This window comes from Mastigoproctus giganteus, chromosome 2 (genome assembly GCF_048544385.1).
Source record: "Mastigoproctus giganteus isolate SK-2022 chromosome 2, ASM4854438v1, whole genome shotgun sequence".
NCBI classification, from domain to species: Eukaryota; Metazoa; Arthropoda; class Arachnida; order Uropygi; family Thelyphonidae; genus Mastigoproctus; species Mastigoproctus giganteus.
In genome coordinates, this window is record NC_143576.1 from 220,128,259 (window position 1) to 220,148,846 (window position 20,588).

The 20,588-nt window shown below is 34.7% G+C and overlaps 1 protein-coding gene across 2 annotated transcripts in view; it reads left to right on the forward strand.

The window, feature by feature from the left end:
• The window catches only part of LOC150090147 (uncharacterized), a 105,188-nt gene that overhangs the window by 80,262 nt on the left and 4,338 nt on the right, over nucleotides 1–20,588 (forward strand). For both annotated transcript variants that reach the window (XM_090368970.1, XM_090368969.1), the window contains one exon: nucleotides 10,270–10,511. In XM_090368970.1, coding sequence (XP_090225096.1) covers nucleotides 10,270–10,511 — 242 coding nt within the window. The remainder of the gene's footprint in view (nucleotides 1–10,269; nucleotides 10,512–20,588) is intronic.

The window sequence follows — 20,588 nt, forward strand, 5'->3', positions numbered from 1 at the left end:
TCGGAAAACTGCTAGCTAGGGGGGATACGAGGACTAATAGATTAACAGTAGCCACTGGCAGAGGTGAAAGTGATTCTTGCACTGCTTCTATTGGAATGAGCCGCAGCCTGGAAAATAACATGCAGGATAGTTCAGAGACTGCTGGGAATCATTGGGGTACAAATAAACACATAGGTTGTGTTAGGGTAGCTAAGAAAAAGAACAGGTGCAGGTATACTTGCGTGTACACCAATGCTAGGAGTTTAGTAAATAAATTTGATGAATTTGAGGTATTGCTCAAAACATCAAAGGCAGATATTGTGGGGATTTCAGAGACATGGTGTCACACAGATATAAGGAATGCAGAACTGGAATTCGGGGAGTACAATGTCTACAGAAAGGATAGACAGGGTAGGAAGGGAGGAGGGGTTATGCTATTAGTTAAGAAATACATAAAATCCAAGGAAGTGAAGCCAGTCGACATTGCTGGACAGTGCAGTGTCGAGTCAGTTTGGTGTGACATAAGCATTGGGAGATCAAAATTGAGAGTAGGAGTGTGCTGTAGGCCTGATGACTCTGATGAGTATAATAAGAAACTGTACAGGGAAATAGAGTGGGCCAGTAAATCAGAGAGTCTTATAATGGGGGATTTTAATTTCCCAGATATTAACTGGAATTTGGGGGCTGGTCACTCACACACTAGCAAGGCTTTTGTGGATTTATTGGATGATTGTTTTCTACATCAGCATGTTCAGGAGGCAACTGGAGGGAGTAATACTCTTGATTTGATTATCAGTAGTGATTCTTCATGCATTAAGAATCTGCAGGTAAATGAACCACTAGGTAGCAGTGATCACAGTGTGCTGAAGTGGGATTTACTCAAAGAGGTAACTACCATTAGGGGTAAAGGGAAGGGTTATTGCTTTCGTAAAGGTGACTACGATGGACTGAGACAGTATTTAAATTCTATACAGTGGGACCAACTGATGATGTTACCAAAAGCAAATTCAAAATGGGAAGCATTCAAAGAACTTATCTTGGAAGCTACTAGGCTTTACATACCAACTAAGAAATATTGTTCAAGGTTTAGGCCTAAGTGGATGTCAGATGAACTAATGAGACATATGGCAGAGAAGAAAAATGCATGGGATACATACAAATTAACACGTGACACAGAAGCCTATGATAGATACAAGTTGATCTGTAACCAAGTTACAAAGGAGGTTAGGCAGGTGAAGGCAGATTACGAGAAATCTTTGGCAAGGGATGCAAAGAAAAACAGCAAAGAGTTCTTTACTTATGTAAACTCTAGAAGGAAGGGGATGAATCAGATTGGTCCACTTGATATCGATGGGTCAACTGTTGATGATCCTGCTCAGGTAGCTAACAAACTGAATGAATATTTTGCATCGGCATTCACACATAAGGAGTTATTCAGCGAGGGGAATGCCAGAAGTGTATTCAACTCTGGCAGTGAGCTAGAGAATCTTGTAATAACTGAGAGTAAAGTGGAGGAGAAATTGTTGAAGATAAATACAAGAAAGGCACCTGGGGTGGATGGGATCTATCCAGTTATATTAAAGGAGGCAGCAAAGGAAGTAAGCAAACCCTTAGCCATAATTATGAGAGCTTCCTTGGACTCAGGGGAAGTACCCATGGACTGGAGATGTGCAAATGTGACCTCAGTTCACAAATGAGGATCAAAGGGCGACACAAATAATTATAGACCTGTTAGTTTAACTTCTGTTCCTGGAAAATTAATGGAGGCACTGGTTAAAGAAGCACTGCAGGATCATCTAGACAAGACTTCAGTCATAGCTCAGACACAGCATGGTTTTGTTAAGGGGAAGTCTTGCCTGACCAATTTGATTGGATACTATGATGCAGTCACAAAAGAACTGGATGCAGGGAATAACTTTGATATTATATACTTGGATCTTAGAAAGGCTTTTGATACTGTTGCACATGGAAGACTGCTGCACAAATTGGAGCAGTGTGGCATTGGGGGCAAATTGCTGCTATGGATAAAGGGGTGGTTGAGGGGGAGAAGACAGAGAGTGGTAATCAATGGACACTGCTCATCGTGGACTAAAGTTATTAGTGGAGTCCCTCAGAGTTCAGTATTGGGTCCATTATTGTTTTCTGTATTTATAAATGATATTGATGATGGTATATCAAGCTTAATGTCCAAGTTTGCAGACGATACGAAGGTTGGCAGGGTTGTCAAGGACACTATTGACACTATGCTACTGCAACAGGATCTGGAAAGGTTGAGAAGATGGGCTGAGAGGTGGCAAATGAAGTTTAACATTGACAAATGTAAAGTACTACATATGGGAAACAGCAACCCCAGAGCAACATATCAACTTTGTGGTAGAGAATGAAAGTGACCTGGCGGTTGTTGTGCAGGCAGATATGAAGTTTTCTGAGCAGTGCAGACGGGCTGCAAGAGTAGCTCATGGTGTATTGTCGATGATATATATAAATTTTTCTAGCAGGGATAAGGAGGTGATTATTCCCTTGTATAAGGCAATGGTCAGACCACACCTAGAGTACTGTATACAGGTCTGGAGGCCTCATTTCAAGAAGGATGTAGAGATGCTGGAATGAGTACAGAGAAGGGCAACAAGATTAGTGAATGGAACAAAGGGGTGCTCTTACGAAGAAAGGCTTAAGTTTTGCAAATTACAGTGTCTGGAGACTAGGCACCGGCGAGGTGATCTGATAGATCCCCTCGCCGGTGCCTAGAGGTGTATAAAGCCTTGAATGGTTTGAGCATGCTCAATGCTGATGGGATTCCTCTTGCTCAGAATAATCACCTGAGAGGGCATAAATTCAAATTGAGAAAAGACAGATGTAGGATAGACGTGAGGAAATTTGCCTTTAGCCAGCGGGTGGTTGGTTGGTGGAATAGACTTCCATCCGTTGTCGTCGAAGTTGATAGCCTAAATAAGTTTAAGGCTCAGCTGGACAGGTATTTCGAATGAACAGAGGGGTGAAGTGGAAGTGGTTATTTTTTATTTATTTATTTATTTATTTTATTATTTTTTTTTTTTTGGCTGATGCTGCATGAGCTTGCTTTCTTGCATCAAATGCCTCTACTAATACTAATACTAAAATAATAAGTGCAATCCAAAGCCATGACCAAAAGTCGTTCTGTCACTGGAGAGACTAAATTGCCCACCCTCAAGACAAATCTGTACAATTCTTAAATTGTTTCAATGCTGCATTGAAATATAACTTTTCAGCCTTTGCTACTTTGCTGTCCTTGGGTAGTTAAAAAAAAAAAAAAAAAAAAAACTTGATCATACGGCTTTGTTTTAATTATCAAATGTGAATTTCATATTTGAATATACTAGTATTTTATGTTAATCAGTTAATCATGAAAATTGAAAATATGTCCCTGCCTTATAATTATGTGAACTCACTAATATGGCAGTAATGATGACCTGTTTTAAAACGGCTACAAATTATTATGGCATTGGTTAAATTATAATTTGCTGTTTGAAAACTAGTAGTAATAACAAAAAAAAGTCCCTTGAATTTTTAAAAGAAAAAAAAAAACAACATAAAAATTAACAATAGCTATTTGTTATAAAATATAAATTCAGATTTGAATATATTAGTGTTTTGTAAGAATTCTCAAAATACTTGATTCAAAAATTAGATGGAAAGATATAAATTTTAGTGATAAGTTAAATCATGAAAAGTGGAAAGGCAGTTCATTGTTTAAGAAATGTTTGACTAATATGACAATTTGCAGTTTTACAGAATTCATTGACTCCAAAAAACAAAACAAATTTCGTTAATAATTAACAAGCTATTATTATTTATAAATGCATGCATGTGTGCACACTTTGCAAACTTAACTTAGCCTTATATCATTTTACATGCAAATAGCCAAAAGATTTAGGATGCTTTTTATCATCACAACTTAGTGAACTATTAAAATTCAAAGTTCAGTTGACTACAGAGTTAGTAATTAGACATTGAATACAAATTAAATACAATTTTTTACACATTTCATTATCTTTACATAGAAAGTTAAATTCATAGCTTGATTTTACATTTCAGATAACCTTTAGAAGTTATAAAAAAGGTGAGAATTGAGATGTGTGATTTTAAATTCTAAAGTTAAAACATAAAATAATCTTAGTATTTAAAAATCACACATAACAGTACAATTTTTTTTTTACAAAAACAAATATCTATTTTTAAGTTGTATGCAAAATTAAATTTTTGAGCCTTAACTGCCCTAATATCCAAATATGTCTTTCAACAGTTTCATTTCATATAAAATGTGTGTTTTTGTTCTGTCATTTCCTTAAAATGTGAATAAAATGACTTTATTATGTTTATATTTCAACTTTCTGTATAAACTAATCTTAAAGAGAATCACTTTCAGTTATAAATTTTCTCTATATTGATTACTCATTAAAATTAAAGAAAAACAGAAAATCACCTTAAACTAAAAATGATTCCATTTGCTTCCACTTTTTTGATCTTGAGGTCTAGATAAAAATTTCACAAGAATTTGATAATTTTGACTCTTAGTTGTCCACTGAAATTGTTTGTACAAAGAGAGATGGATCATAATCCTAAAAACATTTTTTTACAAACATATGCTAAAAATCAATCCAGTATAATATTAAACACTATTCTGCCATCCTTTAATCCTTTAAATAGTTTTTTATGTGACCAGACTTAACAGTGTAGTATTTCAACCTGTACTAATGGTGTCATTAGTTTAAAAAATGTTTGTGAAATGGGGGAGAAAAAAAAAAAAATATATATATATATATATTTTTTTAATATAGCCTTAGTAAAATAGGTACATGCTATTTAATTGGATATTATGTTAGTTATATTGGTAGAGGCCGAAAATGTAAAAAACCGAATCTACTCATGTATAAATATACGACTATATGTAATTTAGCATGTTGACCAAAATACCTGTAGATGAAATCACCAAAGTAACTCTATAATAGCCAAATCTAGTAAATAATACTAATTAGCAATACAATGTAATTATAAAATAATACCAATTGTTAATTATAGGTAATAGGATACATTGAAAGGGACTTTATCGAGGGCTAACCCTCTCAATATATCCCACTCATAATCAACTGAGCTATCTGTTTCTGTTATCATCAGCCTGTTTAACATGGTCAAATATATAATATTAAAAATCACATATAAAAACGCATATGTTAACATGTATGATTAATGCCCGTATTTTAAATAGTTTATACCTATGTATGCCACGTGCAGGTTTACTTGGTTAATACTGATTGAAGAATTATACTAGGATGGTCATTTAACTATTAATATGAGCTATTACACTACTACTAATAATAAGATACTACATCGGTTGCATAGGATAAATTGTACCACGGATACCACTGGGGCTCAGGGTGATCCGATAAGTAACCTTACTAGCCTTACAGCATCTAATGCTCTAGGCCCACTGGAGGACCGCAGTGTTAATGATATTGCATCTACGGATATATCTATCTATACTAATACTTTAAACAGTTTAGCACCCTATGGCATGCAACCAGCCACTAATGCAGCAACCAGTATAACACCCAATGTTACTGAGCATGCCACATATGAAAAACATAATAATAATTACTTAAAATTCAATACTTGTAATAACCTACGTTGTCAAACCTACCCATCTATGAACACTAAACATTACACTGATAACGTTGACGCACCAGTCTTTTGCCATGCTAGTGGTATTGTATACCTTATTACTTGTAATGAATGCGAGGCCAAATATATCGGTCAAACGGGGGGGGGGGGGGAACTGCACATTAGAATAAATGTACACAGATCACATATAAAAAACTTTGTCAACTTAAAAGACATAGAACTGCAACACCTTCAGGTGCACAGATTCAATAATATCACTCACTATTTTAGAAATAGAGTATAATAATAGCACCAGGTTAGAAATAGAAAAAATTAGCATATTAAAATATAAAACACACTATCCATATGGACTCAATAGCAAATTCAATGGACATTGTTATACTAATAATATAACAGACACATACATCTATAACCTTTTTCACGTGGTTAAAAGACCTATACCTAAAAGTAAAAAAATGTACCTCTAAAATAGCTATAAGTACCTTTTAAAATAACCCACACTAATAATACTTTAGGTAGATTTACGGATTTGTTAAAATCATGGGATGAACCTATTATATGAGTAAAACATATTCATGATATTATCTTTGGATTAAAACTTAGTAAACTTAGAGCTTTAGCCAAAATCAACTTAACATATAGCCATAAAAACATGCACTTAAACCACCTACTTAAGGATATTTTTAAATATAAATTAAGTAATAAAACTATAGTTTTGAACGAATATATTAATATCAAATTCAGCAATATAGTATTGGATCATATATTTATAAACAAATTATCAATAAATACAAACATGAATTACCTATTAACAATTTGAATATTTATACCAGATTCAGCTACAATAAACCTATAGTCTGCGATTATAAACAAGCTGCCTGTAACTTAGATAAGAGTGATGTTGAGGCAAAATGTTTTTGCCATTTGCCTCAATATCAAACTTATGTGGATAAACATCATAAACATATTATTACAGGGGACCTTAGTATTATCACTGACCCTGAATTATGCAAACTATCCTATGGATTTAAATATAGACCTAACACTATCAGTAATACTAATAAGATTAATAAACAAATACATTTAGACCTTATGCAATTTTTCTTAAAACTAGCCTATAAACACAACATACCGTTAGAAGCATTCCACAAGTGGATTACTCTTACATACCTAGCTATTTATAAACAGATACATATTATACATAAAACAAAACTACCTACTAAGATCTTTGATTTGTTCAAAATTAAGCAACAATTAAAAAAGTTGCATACAAAGTTTATTATAACTACTATAGACAAAGCTGCTAACAACTACAGCCTTATATGTAAAAAAATTTATACATCAACATTACTAAAAGAACTGAATAACAGTACAACTTACAGATTGGTAGACATTAACCGTAACACGATTATAAAGAAACTACTGGCTATGCAAAAAAGTTAAAATTAATAAATCCTAACACTAATTTTCCATATATATATATTGCATATCAAAATTCCACAAATCACCTATAAGTTTTAGATTTATCACTTCCTGTAGGAATAGCTACTCTAAGATTCCACATCAAAAACTGGTAGACTTACTAAGCATTATTTTTAACAAAATAGACAATTCTAGAATTATTCTCAACAATAGCCCTATATTAGAATATTTAAATGCCAATAATCATACCATAGAGCATATTAACATGTAAGGCTTTAAAAATCTGTTTACCAGCATTCCACACAAAAGTTTAAAAAATGTGTTTAGTAACTATTACACAGACTATAAAAATATATTACCTTGCCTACAGCATTACTGGGACAACTTAATAAATCTATGTATTTTCAACAGCTACATTTATAATGGTAGCAATATATATAAGCAACACATAGGTATTGCCATGGGAGCGTGCAGTTCTTGCCTGGTTGCTAACCTTTATCTTCATCACTTTGAAAAAAACTTTAATAATGACCTAATTATGTATAGATACATTGATGGTTTAATTGTGTTTAATAATCCTAACTTTCTCACCGAAGTGGTTAACCATTACCCTCCAGAATTAGAAATAGAGGGTACTAATAAACATAATACCAAAATAGCAACATATTTGTACATAGACTTTTTTTTTTTTTTTTTTTGGTTTGGTAGTTGTTGGCGCATCGGCTTCTGTGGCCATAGTGCACCTCCCAAGGTTTTTGCAGTACTTTGATCCAAGCCCGAGGCGGGAATCGAACCCGCGACCTTTGGGTTGCCAGGCAGGCACTTTACCCACCTGGCTAGCCCGGTCGGCTATTGTACATAGACATACAAGTACAAGATAACATATTATATACAAAAGTTTACGACAAACGTAACGAATTCGGATTTAAATCCATAGACCTAACAAGCTGGTATTCAAATATCTCCAAACGTATTCACAAAAATATAATAGTTTCACAATGTATTAGAAGGATTAAGATATGTAACAATGCTGATATTATAATAAACACAGTCATTTAATTCAGATACAAGTTGATAGACAACGGATTCCCAGATTGTTTTATAACCAGAAACCTACATATAGCTCTTTTGATAGCAATTAATAAATGTCATAATTATCTTAACCCGCATTACATTATAGCTAAAGTTTTGCAGGATTAATAACATAGACCACGCACTCTTTATAGGTATTCCTGTAACGACTGTATTATTGACATTTAGCAGCCTTTACAGAGCCTGTACATATGTACATAGTAGGCACTACCCTAGAAGCAAGACTGATATAGCTTACACTCATTGAAAAAGTGGTACCTATATTTGCTTCTAGGGTAGGAATTAATTTCTTGTCTTCTTCCTTTTGCTCCTGAGAACCTTATATCTGTCTTCTTTTTCTACGGTACACCTCTAAATATAATACATACTATTTGATAGTTCTACACTCTTAAACATAATTCTAGAAGGCGCTCCTTCTATTTGGATTATTTTGGTAACTTAATTTATATGTCAGGTTGCTGGCATCAACTATCATCAGAGATATAGTAACATGTGCACTACCATGCGGTCTTTCTAATATTTCTTTTATTTGTGGTAAGATTTTTGCTATCTCCTAATCATTATCTATTTGGTGTTTTAAACAGATTTATTGAATATAATGGGCCTTTATACCATTATTTATAACTTGTAGGAATTAGCCATTCCCCTGTTCGCTATTTTTCAATGTTATGCCATACATTATCCTATATTTCAGTAACATACTTATGATATACCTGGATCCCTTACTATAAGGGAAGGGAAGTTACGCTCCCGGTATTATTCTACGTACATTTACATTAGTACTTTTTACTATTGACTATCGAATCCTATTTTTCTTACCTCATGATCTATTAGAGCAATTTGAGGGGGATTGAGGTACTATACTTAAACCTTACTTCCATTCTCCTTATTTTAGCGATAGCTTCTTTTGTACCAATTTATATGAAAATTATAGATGGATATTTGTTTCTCTTTTTCTCTTCTTTCTAGATATTTTGCTTCTTCAAGTTTTCTATATTTATGTGTTGTAGCTATCTGTCAGGCTAAATATGTCATCCAGCCTGTTAACTACTAAATTACTACTTAACCACTATATTTTTAATATTATATATTTGACCATGTTAAACAGGCTGATGATAACAGAAACAGATAGCCCAGTTGATTATGAGTGGGATATATTGAGAGGGTTAGCCCTCGATAAAGTCCCTTTCAATGTATCCTATTACCTATAATTAACAATTGGTATTATTTTATAATTACACTGTATTGCTAATTAGTATTCTTTACTAGGTTTGGCCACGGGGGCCTGTATTGGCTATTATAGAGTTACTTGGGTGATTTGATCTACAGGTATTTTGGTCAACATGCTAAATTACATATAGTCGTATATTTATACATGAGTAGATTCGGTTTTTTACATTTTCGGCCTCTACCAATATAACTAACATAATATCCGATTAAATAGCATGTACCTATTTTACTAAGGCCATATTAAAACATATTACGACAGATGTAATGTACAATCGTATATAGATGGCATTAATCTGATCTGGATTATATTACATTATATAAAATATTTTTAAGCTGTTTTACAAATATATATATATATATATATATATATGTATATATATTTGTAAAACAGCTTTTAATTAAAGAATAAACCATTTTTGTTATGTCAAGTTGTCAAGAGTATATTTTAAAATAAACCATTCTTAGTGGATCAAAGATCACATCAAGATACAAATGATGTAATAGAACTAGGACCAGCTGTTGAAAGATAGCTGGTCCTAGTTCCTTTTCAACAAATTTTACTGATAAGGAAATTAAATTTTTTTTATATATGATGTATCAGTATAACATTGGTGCCAGAATGATTAAGAAACACATCAAGCTTCTTTTGTATGCAGAAATAATATAATTGCTGCCAACATCAGTGAAAATAAAATTTATTATTGAACGGCAAGACAGTTAAACAGACGTCTCCATTAAAATCCTTGAAAAGGTAAGCTATTTAGAGCATGCCAAAACAGAATGGTGCACTCTATTCTTTTTTCTTTCATTTTTTTTCTTGTTATTAGATATTAAAAAGAAGTAATGCAGCGAACAAGTTCTAAACTAAATGTCACTTTTATTTTGCAGGTAATATTTGCCAGAAAGAAGACAGTAATGAACTTCCAGAAAGTAACATATCAGAGGCTGTACACACATCCAAAGTTGAGGAAGAGGAAGAGGTTCATCACATGGTTACCAGTAGTCAACCAGATGAGACTTCACCGTCAAACAGCATTCCACCTCAAGTAGAAGAACAGCCTTCTGAAGACCAGGTATCCCAAAGCCACCTTGAAAATATTGATAACAATAAATCTCCCGAACAAGACCAGGTATTTGTAGTAGTGTTTGCTTTATTTATAGTTCATAGGATTCACTGTGAGCTTTATAACTTATCTTTATCCAAATGACATAATTTATATTTAGTGCATATAAGTAGATTATTAACCATTTTCTGAAGAGCTGAAAGAGAAGTGGCAGTCTGTTTTTTTCATGTTCACAACAAAGAGGTTAGTTTCCATATGTGAAGGTTCATAACAAATAAGGCAGATGTTGGTAAACGTGTGTGTGTGTGAATAACAGATTATATATGTGTATACATATGTAGAATATGTAAATTAGGAAATAGTAGTCAGCAGAAAGGCAAGCCAAGGAAGAAGTGAATAATTAGCATTATCAACAAACAAAAAGGGGAGATGAATAACTAAATTAAGACTAGGGAGTTGTAGAAGGAATATGTTCTGAAATAATTCATCTATTTAAATTTCCAGTTAGAACAAACTTGGAACTGCCTCCTCCTGATGGCATCATTTACAGTGATATAAGAAATATCACTATGAATAAATGGAAATCCAAAACCAGCTACAACAGACCATTAGTGTGAAACGAAATAAATTAAAGCAGCCAGCCATTGATGGAACTCATTGAGTCCCATCTCATCGGAATGCCACAAGGCTAACAGTGGCCATGGAATGACTTTATTTCAATTATCAAGCAAATCAATGCATTCATTACCTACCTAACAGATAAACTAAGCAGTCTGCCAGTGCAACAGATTTGAGTAACATTGGCCCTTATGTGCTGATAAATTACAGCATAATAGATCAGAGCACCTACAAAATAATACCAACCTACCGATGGAGAAAGCTTAAATAAGGGTATGAAAAAAATCATCAGGGCCACTGCTAAATTTATTATAATTGGTAATTTATTTAAATTAAATTATTATGGAACATGTTACTTCTACAACCTACTGCTCTTAATTTAGTTATTTCTCTTTCTCCCTCCCTTCCTTTTGATTGCTCCTGTTGTTAATGCTGATTATTTTGTATTCACTTATTTGCCTCTCTATTGAATGCTATTTCCTAATTTGCATATCTTACTAGTGGGATTTAATAGCATGTAGTATGTATTGCTTCATGGCCACCGATGTATGCCTTACTATTATTATGTTTTCTTTTTCTTTCATTGTTCTTTCATTTCTTTCTTTCATTACTTTATTTAATTAAAATTTGCCTAACACATATTTTCTCTCACTTTGCCTCACTAACTCTCTTTGACTGATTACTTTATTAGGACCATGGAAGTTTAGGCAATATGAAAATCAAAGAAGTCAGTTGTTACATGCAGGAAAGTGCTTTAAAGCTGTGTGATCTGTAAAGGATCTCACACACTACTGTCAAAACAGTATAATTGTCAGTCTATGTTTAGCAAGTACTATAGCAGCAAAGATAGTTGCACTACTCAGGTATTCAAAAACTAGTGCCACTTGTCTTTAACAAATGGTAAAACACCCAGAAAACATTCACGAACAGGTGCACTGTGGCCAAAAATGTGAGGTAATGACGAAGGTGCTCAACATCTGGAGTGGATTATCGAGTAATTGTTGCCAAACAGCACAACAGTTAACCTCTGCATTTAAATGCTGGAACATTATCTGGCATCAGTACCCACATCTGCCCTCACTTGCTCATTCTCCAAATCTCAATCCTACTGAGCATCTGTGGGATGAACTAGAAAGGTGCGTTCATCTGTGCAGTCCCCCAATCACGTCACTCCAGATATTGAGAACAGTTTTGTTACCATAAATGGTCCAATAATATGGAGTACACACACACACACACACACACACATATATATATGTCCACACAGGGTGTTTCAAAAGTGATGGTCAATAATTTAAAAGTGAAAAGTAAATAAGCAAAAAAGTCCCAGTGAACATCGGTTAAGATCCACCACTGACTATGGGAGCACTAGTTTAGCCAAAAAGCTGTGAATCCTTTGCTTAGGGTGGTTTTATTAAACATAAGATAATACATTTTTAATTTTTGGTTTCAACGTCACAGGATTTTACAGATGTTACAGGATGTTACAAAAGGTGTTCAAAATGCTGTCCTTGCATTCATATGCAGCTTTGTAGTCTTCTCTGCATTGAGTTACGAATCCTCTCGGGCATTCCTGGGTCATTTCTGATTTGCTGAAAGGCTCCTTCAACCCGGTGCTGCAGTTCCGAGCTTTTTACATGACTCCAGATACAAAAATCCATGGGATTTAAGTCTGGTGATCTGAGAGGCCACATTACAGGCCCACCTCTACCTATCCACTGTTGACTATACCTTCTAGTTGGATACCGAGTCAGAACTTGAGCAAAATGTGCCAGTACACCATCATGCATAAACCACATGTTCTGGCATTGCTGAAGTGGAACATTATCGTCATCAAGGAGGTCTGGAAGAACATTCTGCAGGAATTGAAGGTACAGCTCTCCTGTTAGCCTGTTTGGCAGAAAGTGTGGTCCAATTAGACGGTCTCCTAGTAGAACTGCCCAGACATTCAACGAGAAACGTTGCTATTGTCGTGACTTGTGAATTGCATTAGGATTTTCATTGGCACAAACGTGACAGTTACGAAAATTAAAAATACCATTACAAGTAAACCCAGCTTCATCGGTGAACAAAATGTTGTTTAAAAATTGGGGGTTCAGAACACGCTGTTGTTGCATCCATTGGCAGAAGTTCACTCTGGGAGGGTAGTCTGTATTGCTGAGGCCTTGTACACTCTGAATATGGTAGGGGTACAGTAACTGGCGATGTAAAATTCGGCACATACTGCTGTGACTCAGTACACGTTCTTGCAGAGCAACCCTGCTTGCCGAAATTCCTGGATTTTGTTCTATTCTTTCTAACACCCTTTCCTCAACATCAGGTGTTATGCTTCTGGGCCTACTTGCTCATACTCCATGTGCGAAGCCATGTTCTCTAAGGCGTTGATGTACCCTGATGAAGGTGCGCCTGTTGGGCTGCCTTCGGTGAGGAAATGCATCTTGGTACAAGTGTGCAGCCTTGAGTGCACTGCCATTGGCTTTACCATACATGAAGTGCATGTTTGCTTATTCTTCGTTGCTGTAACCTTTTTTCATGTTGACTATCCTTTGAAAGTACTAGTATGCCTGCTACATCTCAGAGCATTAAGAGAGAGGGGAAAGGGAGAGAACAAACAAGTCGGTGGTGGATCCCAACTAGAAATGTTAAATATCTCGAAAACGATTCACTTAAGGACCCATGTTTACTAGGCTTTTTTTTGCATATTGTAGTCTATACAGTTCACCTTTAAATTATTGACCATCACTTTTGAAACAGTGTATATATATAAATACCCATTTATATATACACTGGTGTTCAAATAAAGTGCATCACCTAGGAATTTAACATTTCTAACCCTTTTTTGCAATGATAGGTTACATTAATAACTAGCATCACAAATAGAAATATAAACAAAAGATATTTATTAATAGTTAAGGCAAAGCTAAGTAATATTTGACTAGTGCTCCCAAAATATTCCAAAATGAGCATTTGCAACCTTTATACAACAGTTTTGGTAAACATGACAATTATGGCTGAATTTCTCAGCATGACAATGACAATTATGGCTGAAGCTCTCAATTTGCTTCAGTTTATCATTTTAAATGGAAAACAAAATGAAAACTTCACTAGGTGCAAACTAATATTTAGTTGAACCACCTCTGGCCCTGATGACAGCAGCACACCGTCAAGGCAAGATCAATTTCTGAAGATAATCAACTGATGGTTCGTGGTTCCAAACACAAATTATGGCTTCCTGAAGTTCACAAATGGTCTTTGGTTTCTTTCTGGCAACTGCAGATTATAATTACTTTTTTTAGGTGTAAAGTCACATTAAGATAACACTTCGTAGTAACACTAGTCCATTCATCAACCGTTATGGAAAATTTGACATTATTGTTAATTAACTTTATGAATTCATCTTTCTGTTTCACTTTTACCTCCTTACAAAATGAAACGATTAACTTTCTTACTGTTGCTCAACTCTGTGGCATTTCATAGCTCCTTTTCATGATAAATTCGTGAACATCTCTAGAATTAGTTATTGCACTAATTGAAAAATTATCTTTCAGACAATAGTTCGCCTAAATGTTCACGTTTTATATATGTCAATTTAGAACTGCTTTCAATTTTTTGTTTCTTTGCCGAGTCAGGAGTAGCATTGTCATCTTTGAATGTAATGTTGTGTTTGCGTAGATGATTTCGCAGTCCTGTTGTGGAACCTCCTTTGGACTGTATAGTGACAGAACATTGAGAACAGTGAGCAGAATGCTGATCAGTTTTTTTTTAAATAATTCCATACTTCTGATTTCTTTGAATTCATCTTGAAAAGCCCCTAAAATAATTTTAAATAAATTAATATAATAAAATATGACTGATATAAATTGAAACTCTGTTCCAAAAAATTTTAACAGAAAATAATCAAGGACTAATAAATGATCTCATTGTGATTTGCAAACAAATTCACTGCAGTCAAAATATCTAATGAATTTATTACATACTTGATAAAAAAAACAGCACCACTGTCATATAATAAAAACAAATCACATCATATATCATTATAAATATAAAACAAAGAAACTATTTTTGTGTATAAATATTTGCTGTCATTCAATTACTTATTTTTTATTTGTTATCTCTTAAAAGATATTGAAACACAACAGCGATGCTTGCAGCATTGAACGACAGTACAGGTGACCCCCGCTTAATGCTGATAATTCATTCCGGAAAAACAGAGCGCTAAGTGAGCGCCGCATTCCCATAAGGTAACATATGTTTTGTGAGTTGCGGTCGGTGCCATAGGATATTTCCTAATCAATAATAAATGGTAGTGAAAAGATGCACAAATGTCGGTCAAAATATTTAATATTCAAATATTTGTACATATAAAATATTCTGAATTACATACGTATATAATTATGTGGTAACTACTTACGTATCAAAATTAAGCTTAAAATTCCAATTAAAATCATGAATTTAATTGATTTAATTTAATTGATGAATTTAATCATGAAAAATGTGTCGATTTTGGGTTGAACTTTGGCCCTCTTCCAAATAAACTAAAAGGGGTATTAATTTTAAATCCCCCACAGATTAATTACCACCCAACAATAAAGTCAACCGATCCTTCGCCACTTTGAAACCTGGCATGTGTTTTTCTTCTTTCAATATGAAACTTCTTTTAGGCATTCGTTTCCACAAAAGTCCTGCTTCATCTATGTTAAAAACTTGTTGAAAAGTACAGTTTAACACATGATATCCCTCTTCAATAATTTTAACAAGTTCTTTTTTGAAAGTTTCGGCTCCTTCTGCACTTGCGGCTTCTACCTGGATTTTAAATCTATTCAACCAGCCCTTACTAGTTTTAAATGGTTCCACTTTTTTTTCTTTTTTTTTTTTTTCAGGTGAGTTTTCTTCAGATCATCATATTGGCTAATCTCTCTCTCTCTCTTTTTTTTAATAATATATAACTTAACTGAATTCTGCATTGGATATTATGTTCAATAAAATTAGTTAGTCTTTCCATTTCAATCCTAATAAGCCGGCCTAGCCCTAGTTTCTTGCATTGGAACAGCTATCTTTCCTGCTGCTAAAATTAATTCTTTATTTTTTTTTATAATTTTTCTTACAGTTAAACTTGCAAGTCCTAAATTATGGCACACATCCACTTGTCTTTGACCGGAATCAATTCGCTTCAAAACGTCTAATTTAATTTTCAAATTCAGTCTTTTTCTTACATTTATAGTCTTCATACTGCGCTCAGACGTTGCTTTTTCATTCTTATCGGCCATTATTAACTCTTCGAAAATGTAACTGCGTTAGTTGCATTAATTAAAAGATACAATGTTCAAGTAAACTGTCCGTTACGCACGATGTCTAATACTGTACTGAATGATGACTAGACTTCAGATAAATGCATATAACGCAAATATTACAAGCAATATACTTGATCATCTTTTAAAATGTTGATCTCGGAATACATAACAAGTCACTGTACTGCAATTAAATTAGCATATGAGAAAATTTCAATGAGCGTGGGAAAATTTCTCAAGTCGGTGTGGGAAACGTTTTAATGCTGTTTTGCTATTCATTTTCAAGCTATCGGCTCCATCAAATGAAACGATTTCGTTAAATATGCCAAAAATGCAATCTGAAAAAAAAAGAGCATTATAGTGATCTGTGGCAGCATTATAGTCAGATATGGGTTATAATGTAAGAACAGCGTTATAGCGAATCAGCTTAAAGCTAACCATGTTATAACGGGCCTGCTGTATAACATAAAATATGCACTCTTTCAAAAAATTATGTTATCAGAAACTACTCTTTTCAATTATGCAGTAGAGTACCATTCAAATTTTATAATGCACCAAAAAAAGGAAATAATCGGTTACTGGTCATTAATAACCGTTTATCGAATGGTTATAAATCTGCTCAAATAACAGGTTTTATATCCCTAGTCTGGATGTTATTCTTCACCCTGTCTACGGCGAATCATTTGTCTCCCATCAGAGCCATGCAGGTTGAATTTCTTCTCATCCGAGAAAATAACTGACTTCCACTGCTCAGGGGTCCATTTGACATGCTCCTTACATCAAATCAAATTAATTGGGCCTTTTTCATTTTTTGTGAGGAGGGGCTTCTTAGAACGACGGGCTACAAGTCCATTTTTGAAGAGGTGTCTTCTGACTGTTACTGCACTTGCTATCACTCCTGTATGTTTTCCCATTCTCTTTTAAGCTCAGATGAAGAAGCTTTACTGTTTTTAAGGCATAAGCGCTTCAAAATACAGTCCTGTTTTGGCGTAGAGACTCGTTTGTGTATGGTTCCTTTTTTCCTATCAGCAGAACCAGTATTCTTGAGTTTGGACGAAATCTACTCACTGTTGACTGATTACAAGACACTCTATAAGCAATATGATAGGAAGAACATCCTTCCTCATGTAAAGCAACAATAGCACTCTTTCTTTGTTGCCTCAACTGCACGTAACTCGCCATCCTGACACAAGCAAGGAATGACTGCAACTCTTGCAGAGTGTGCTTATTAGCTGAAAGTAACAGCTGATGTAATACTACGTTATCACCTATGTGTGTGTCAATCTTATCTGATGGGGTGATACACTTTCTTTGATACCCTGAACATGATAGTAACCTGTAGTCCCATGTAATTATTGAGGAGACAGAAGATATTTGTTGATTTTGGACTTAAATTTTGGTAGTTTGTAATTTCAGGAAATACACAAAAAAGAGTTTGTGATAAATGAGGAAAAGTTAGTTCAGTGAGTTTGCAGCTGAACTGTGAATCGATGTCGGATAGCTAAGGCACTGATTCAGAGCAATAGTGCCCATGGAAATATCTGTAGAAAAGCTATATATCAGAAACTGAACCTCTGTGTGATCCAGATTCAACTGAGGAATCATTAAGTAATCTGACTGCACTCCTGTGCAGTCAGATTACTTAATGATTCCTCAGTTTCGGTAACATTGCTCTAAATACAATTTAAGAGCTTGACATATATTCGAGGCACCATCCCAGATGTGGAAGAGTATTTCGTGGTATTGCAGATTTGAGATTTGTACAGAGTGAGCCTAGAAGAAAAATAATGCAAGTGAAAAAGAAAACCCAATTTTTTTTTTATGCAGAGTAAGCGGTACAGGATCAAGAGCTGTTTAGAAGTAAAATAATGCTGAAAATGAAAGTCTAGTTCTTTTGCTGGGCTCCATATATGCTGATGCTGTTAATACCAAGAAAGATTAGAAATTGCAGTTATCTCCAGTAAATTTATGTGATCTTGTCTAGAAATCTGATGGATCCAATATCTCTCTATTACAGAAGATTTAGGAGAAGTCCGGTTGGCCTGCCTCCCTAAAATCCACTCATGCACACCTTCTCGATGGTAAGCCCTGTTACGTCACTTAGGTGGCAACGAACGTGTAGAGTGGTTCTCTTCAAGACGCCTGGTCAGCATGAAGAGGAAAAGACCAAACCCTCCAGCAATGAGAACACAACAATACAAATGGCCCTCAGTCCCCAGCAGCTTTCACTCTCCCTCTTACGGCAGCGAGAGGATCAGAGTGGAAGCAGAGGGTGCTAAGAATCTCTGGGTACGACCAGGCTGCCATGCACGGAAATTGAACTTGGCCTGTTATAACGTACGATCACTCATCGGTGAAGACAGGATATTAGAGCTGGAAAAGGAATTAGAAAATGTGAATTGGAATATCATCGGTTTGGCTGAAACAAGAAGAAGAAATGAATCACTTATAAGTTTATCAAGTGGAAATCTGCTGTACACCAATGGAAACAGTGAAAAGAGTGAAGGTGGAGTTGGGTTTCTGGTCCATAAAGATATAAAAAACAACATTTTGGAATTCAAAAGTACATCACCAAGGGTGTCAAGACTAATACTCAAGATTTCGAAGAGGTACAAGCTAAAGATTATAATGATTTATGCACCAACATCGAGCCATGATGATGAAGAGGTTGAAGAAATGTACACTGAAATTGAGAGTCTTCTAGATGAGCAGAAAACCCACTACACTATTATTATGGGGGACTTCAACGCTAAGGTTGGAAAAAGGCAAAACAGCGCAGAAAGAGGAACTATAGGAAATTTTGGAATTGGTGAAAGAAATAAAAGAGGTGAAAGACTTGTGGAATTTGCAGAATCTCAAGGAATGTCAGTAATGAACACTTTTTTCAAGAAAAGGGTGAACAGAAAGTGGACATGGAAGAGTCCAAATGGATTAACAACTAATGAAATCGACTTCATCCTCACTAACAGAAGATATATTGTGAATGATGTTACCGTCCTGAATAAGGTAAATGTTGGAAGTGATCACAGAATGTTAAGATGTACACTTGATATAGATGTAGGAAAGGAAAGGAAAAAACTGACTCGAGTAAATAATACAAAGGTCTTTGAAATAACAGAGGAGGAGAAAAAGCAGTATGTACTGGAACTTAAGAACAAGTTTGAGCTTCTGCAGACTTCTCAGGACCAAGATATCGACGAGGAATATTACAACTCTCTGAAAGTGATAAAGCCCAAGAAACCTATAGGGAAACAGAAATCCAAAGAAGAAAAAATTAGTCAAGAAACACTTGTCATGATGAACCAAAGACGACAAATGAAGAGCAAGAAAAACACTGACAGGGAGAAAATTGAGTATACTGAGTTATGCAAAGCCATTAGAAAGAGACTCAGAGAGGACATAAGAAGATTTAACACAAGAAAAGTAGAACAAGCATTAAGGGAAAACAAAGGATTTAAATCAGCAGCCATGAGCAGTAATACAGAAAAACAAATGATACTGAAACTGAGGAATAGTGATGGTGTACTTATAAACAGCAGAGAAGGCATAATTCAAATAGCAGAAGACTACTATAGAGAATTATACAAGGAGCGAGGGAATGATACCAGCAGTGGGGAAGGTGAATTGCAAAGTAGCAACACATACGACATACCCAATATTCTTCCTGATGAGGTAGAACATGCATTGAAGAAAATGAAGAATCGGAAAGCCCCTGGGGAAGATGAAGTTACTGTAGAGTTGTTAAAATTGGGAGGAAGAGACATAACACAAAAACTGGCAAGGCTCTTCACAAAGTGCATTAGAAAAGGTGTGATGCCTAAGCAGTGGAATAATGCAATCATAGTTTTGCTGCATAAGAAAGGAGATAAATCAGAAATTGGAAATTATAGACCAATTAGCTTGTTATCCCATATCTACAAGTTGTTCACAAGGGTCATTACTAACAGATTAGAAAGAATACTTGATGAGAATCAACCGAAAGAGCAAGCTGGCTTTAGGACAGGATTCTCAACTATGGATCACCTTCACGTAATATCACAGCTAATGGAGAAAGCAAATGAATATAAAACACCATTATGCCTGTCATTTGTGGATTATGAAAAGGCATTTGACTCCATACAGCAAAAGGCAATGTTTCGGGCACTGGAAAGACAAGGCATAGATACTCCATGTATTATGATTTTGAAGAAAATATATGAGAGTGCTACATCCTTTATTAGACTAGACAAAGACAGTA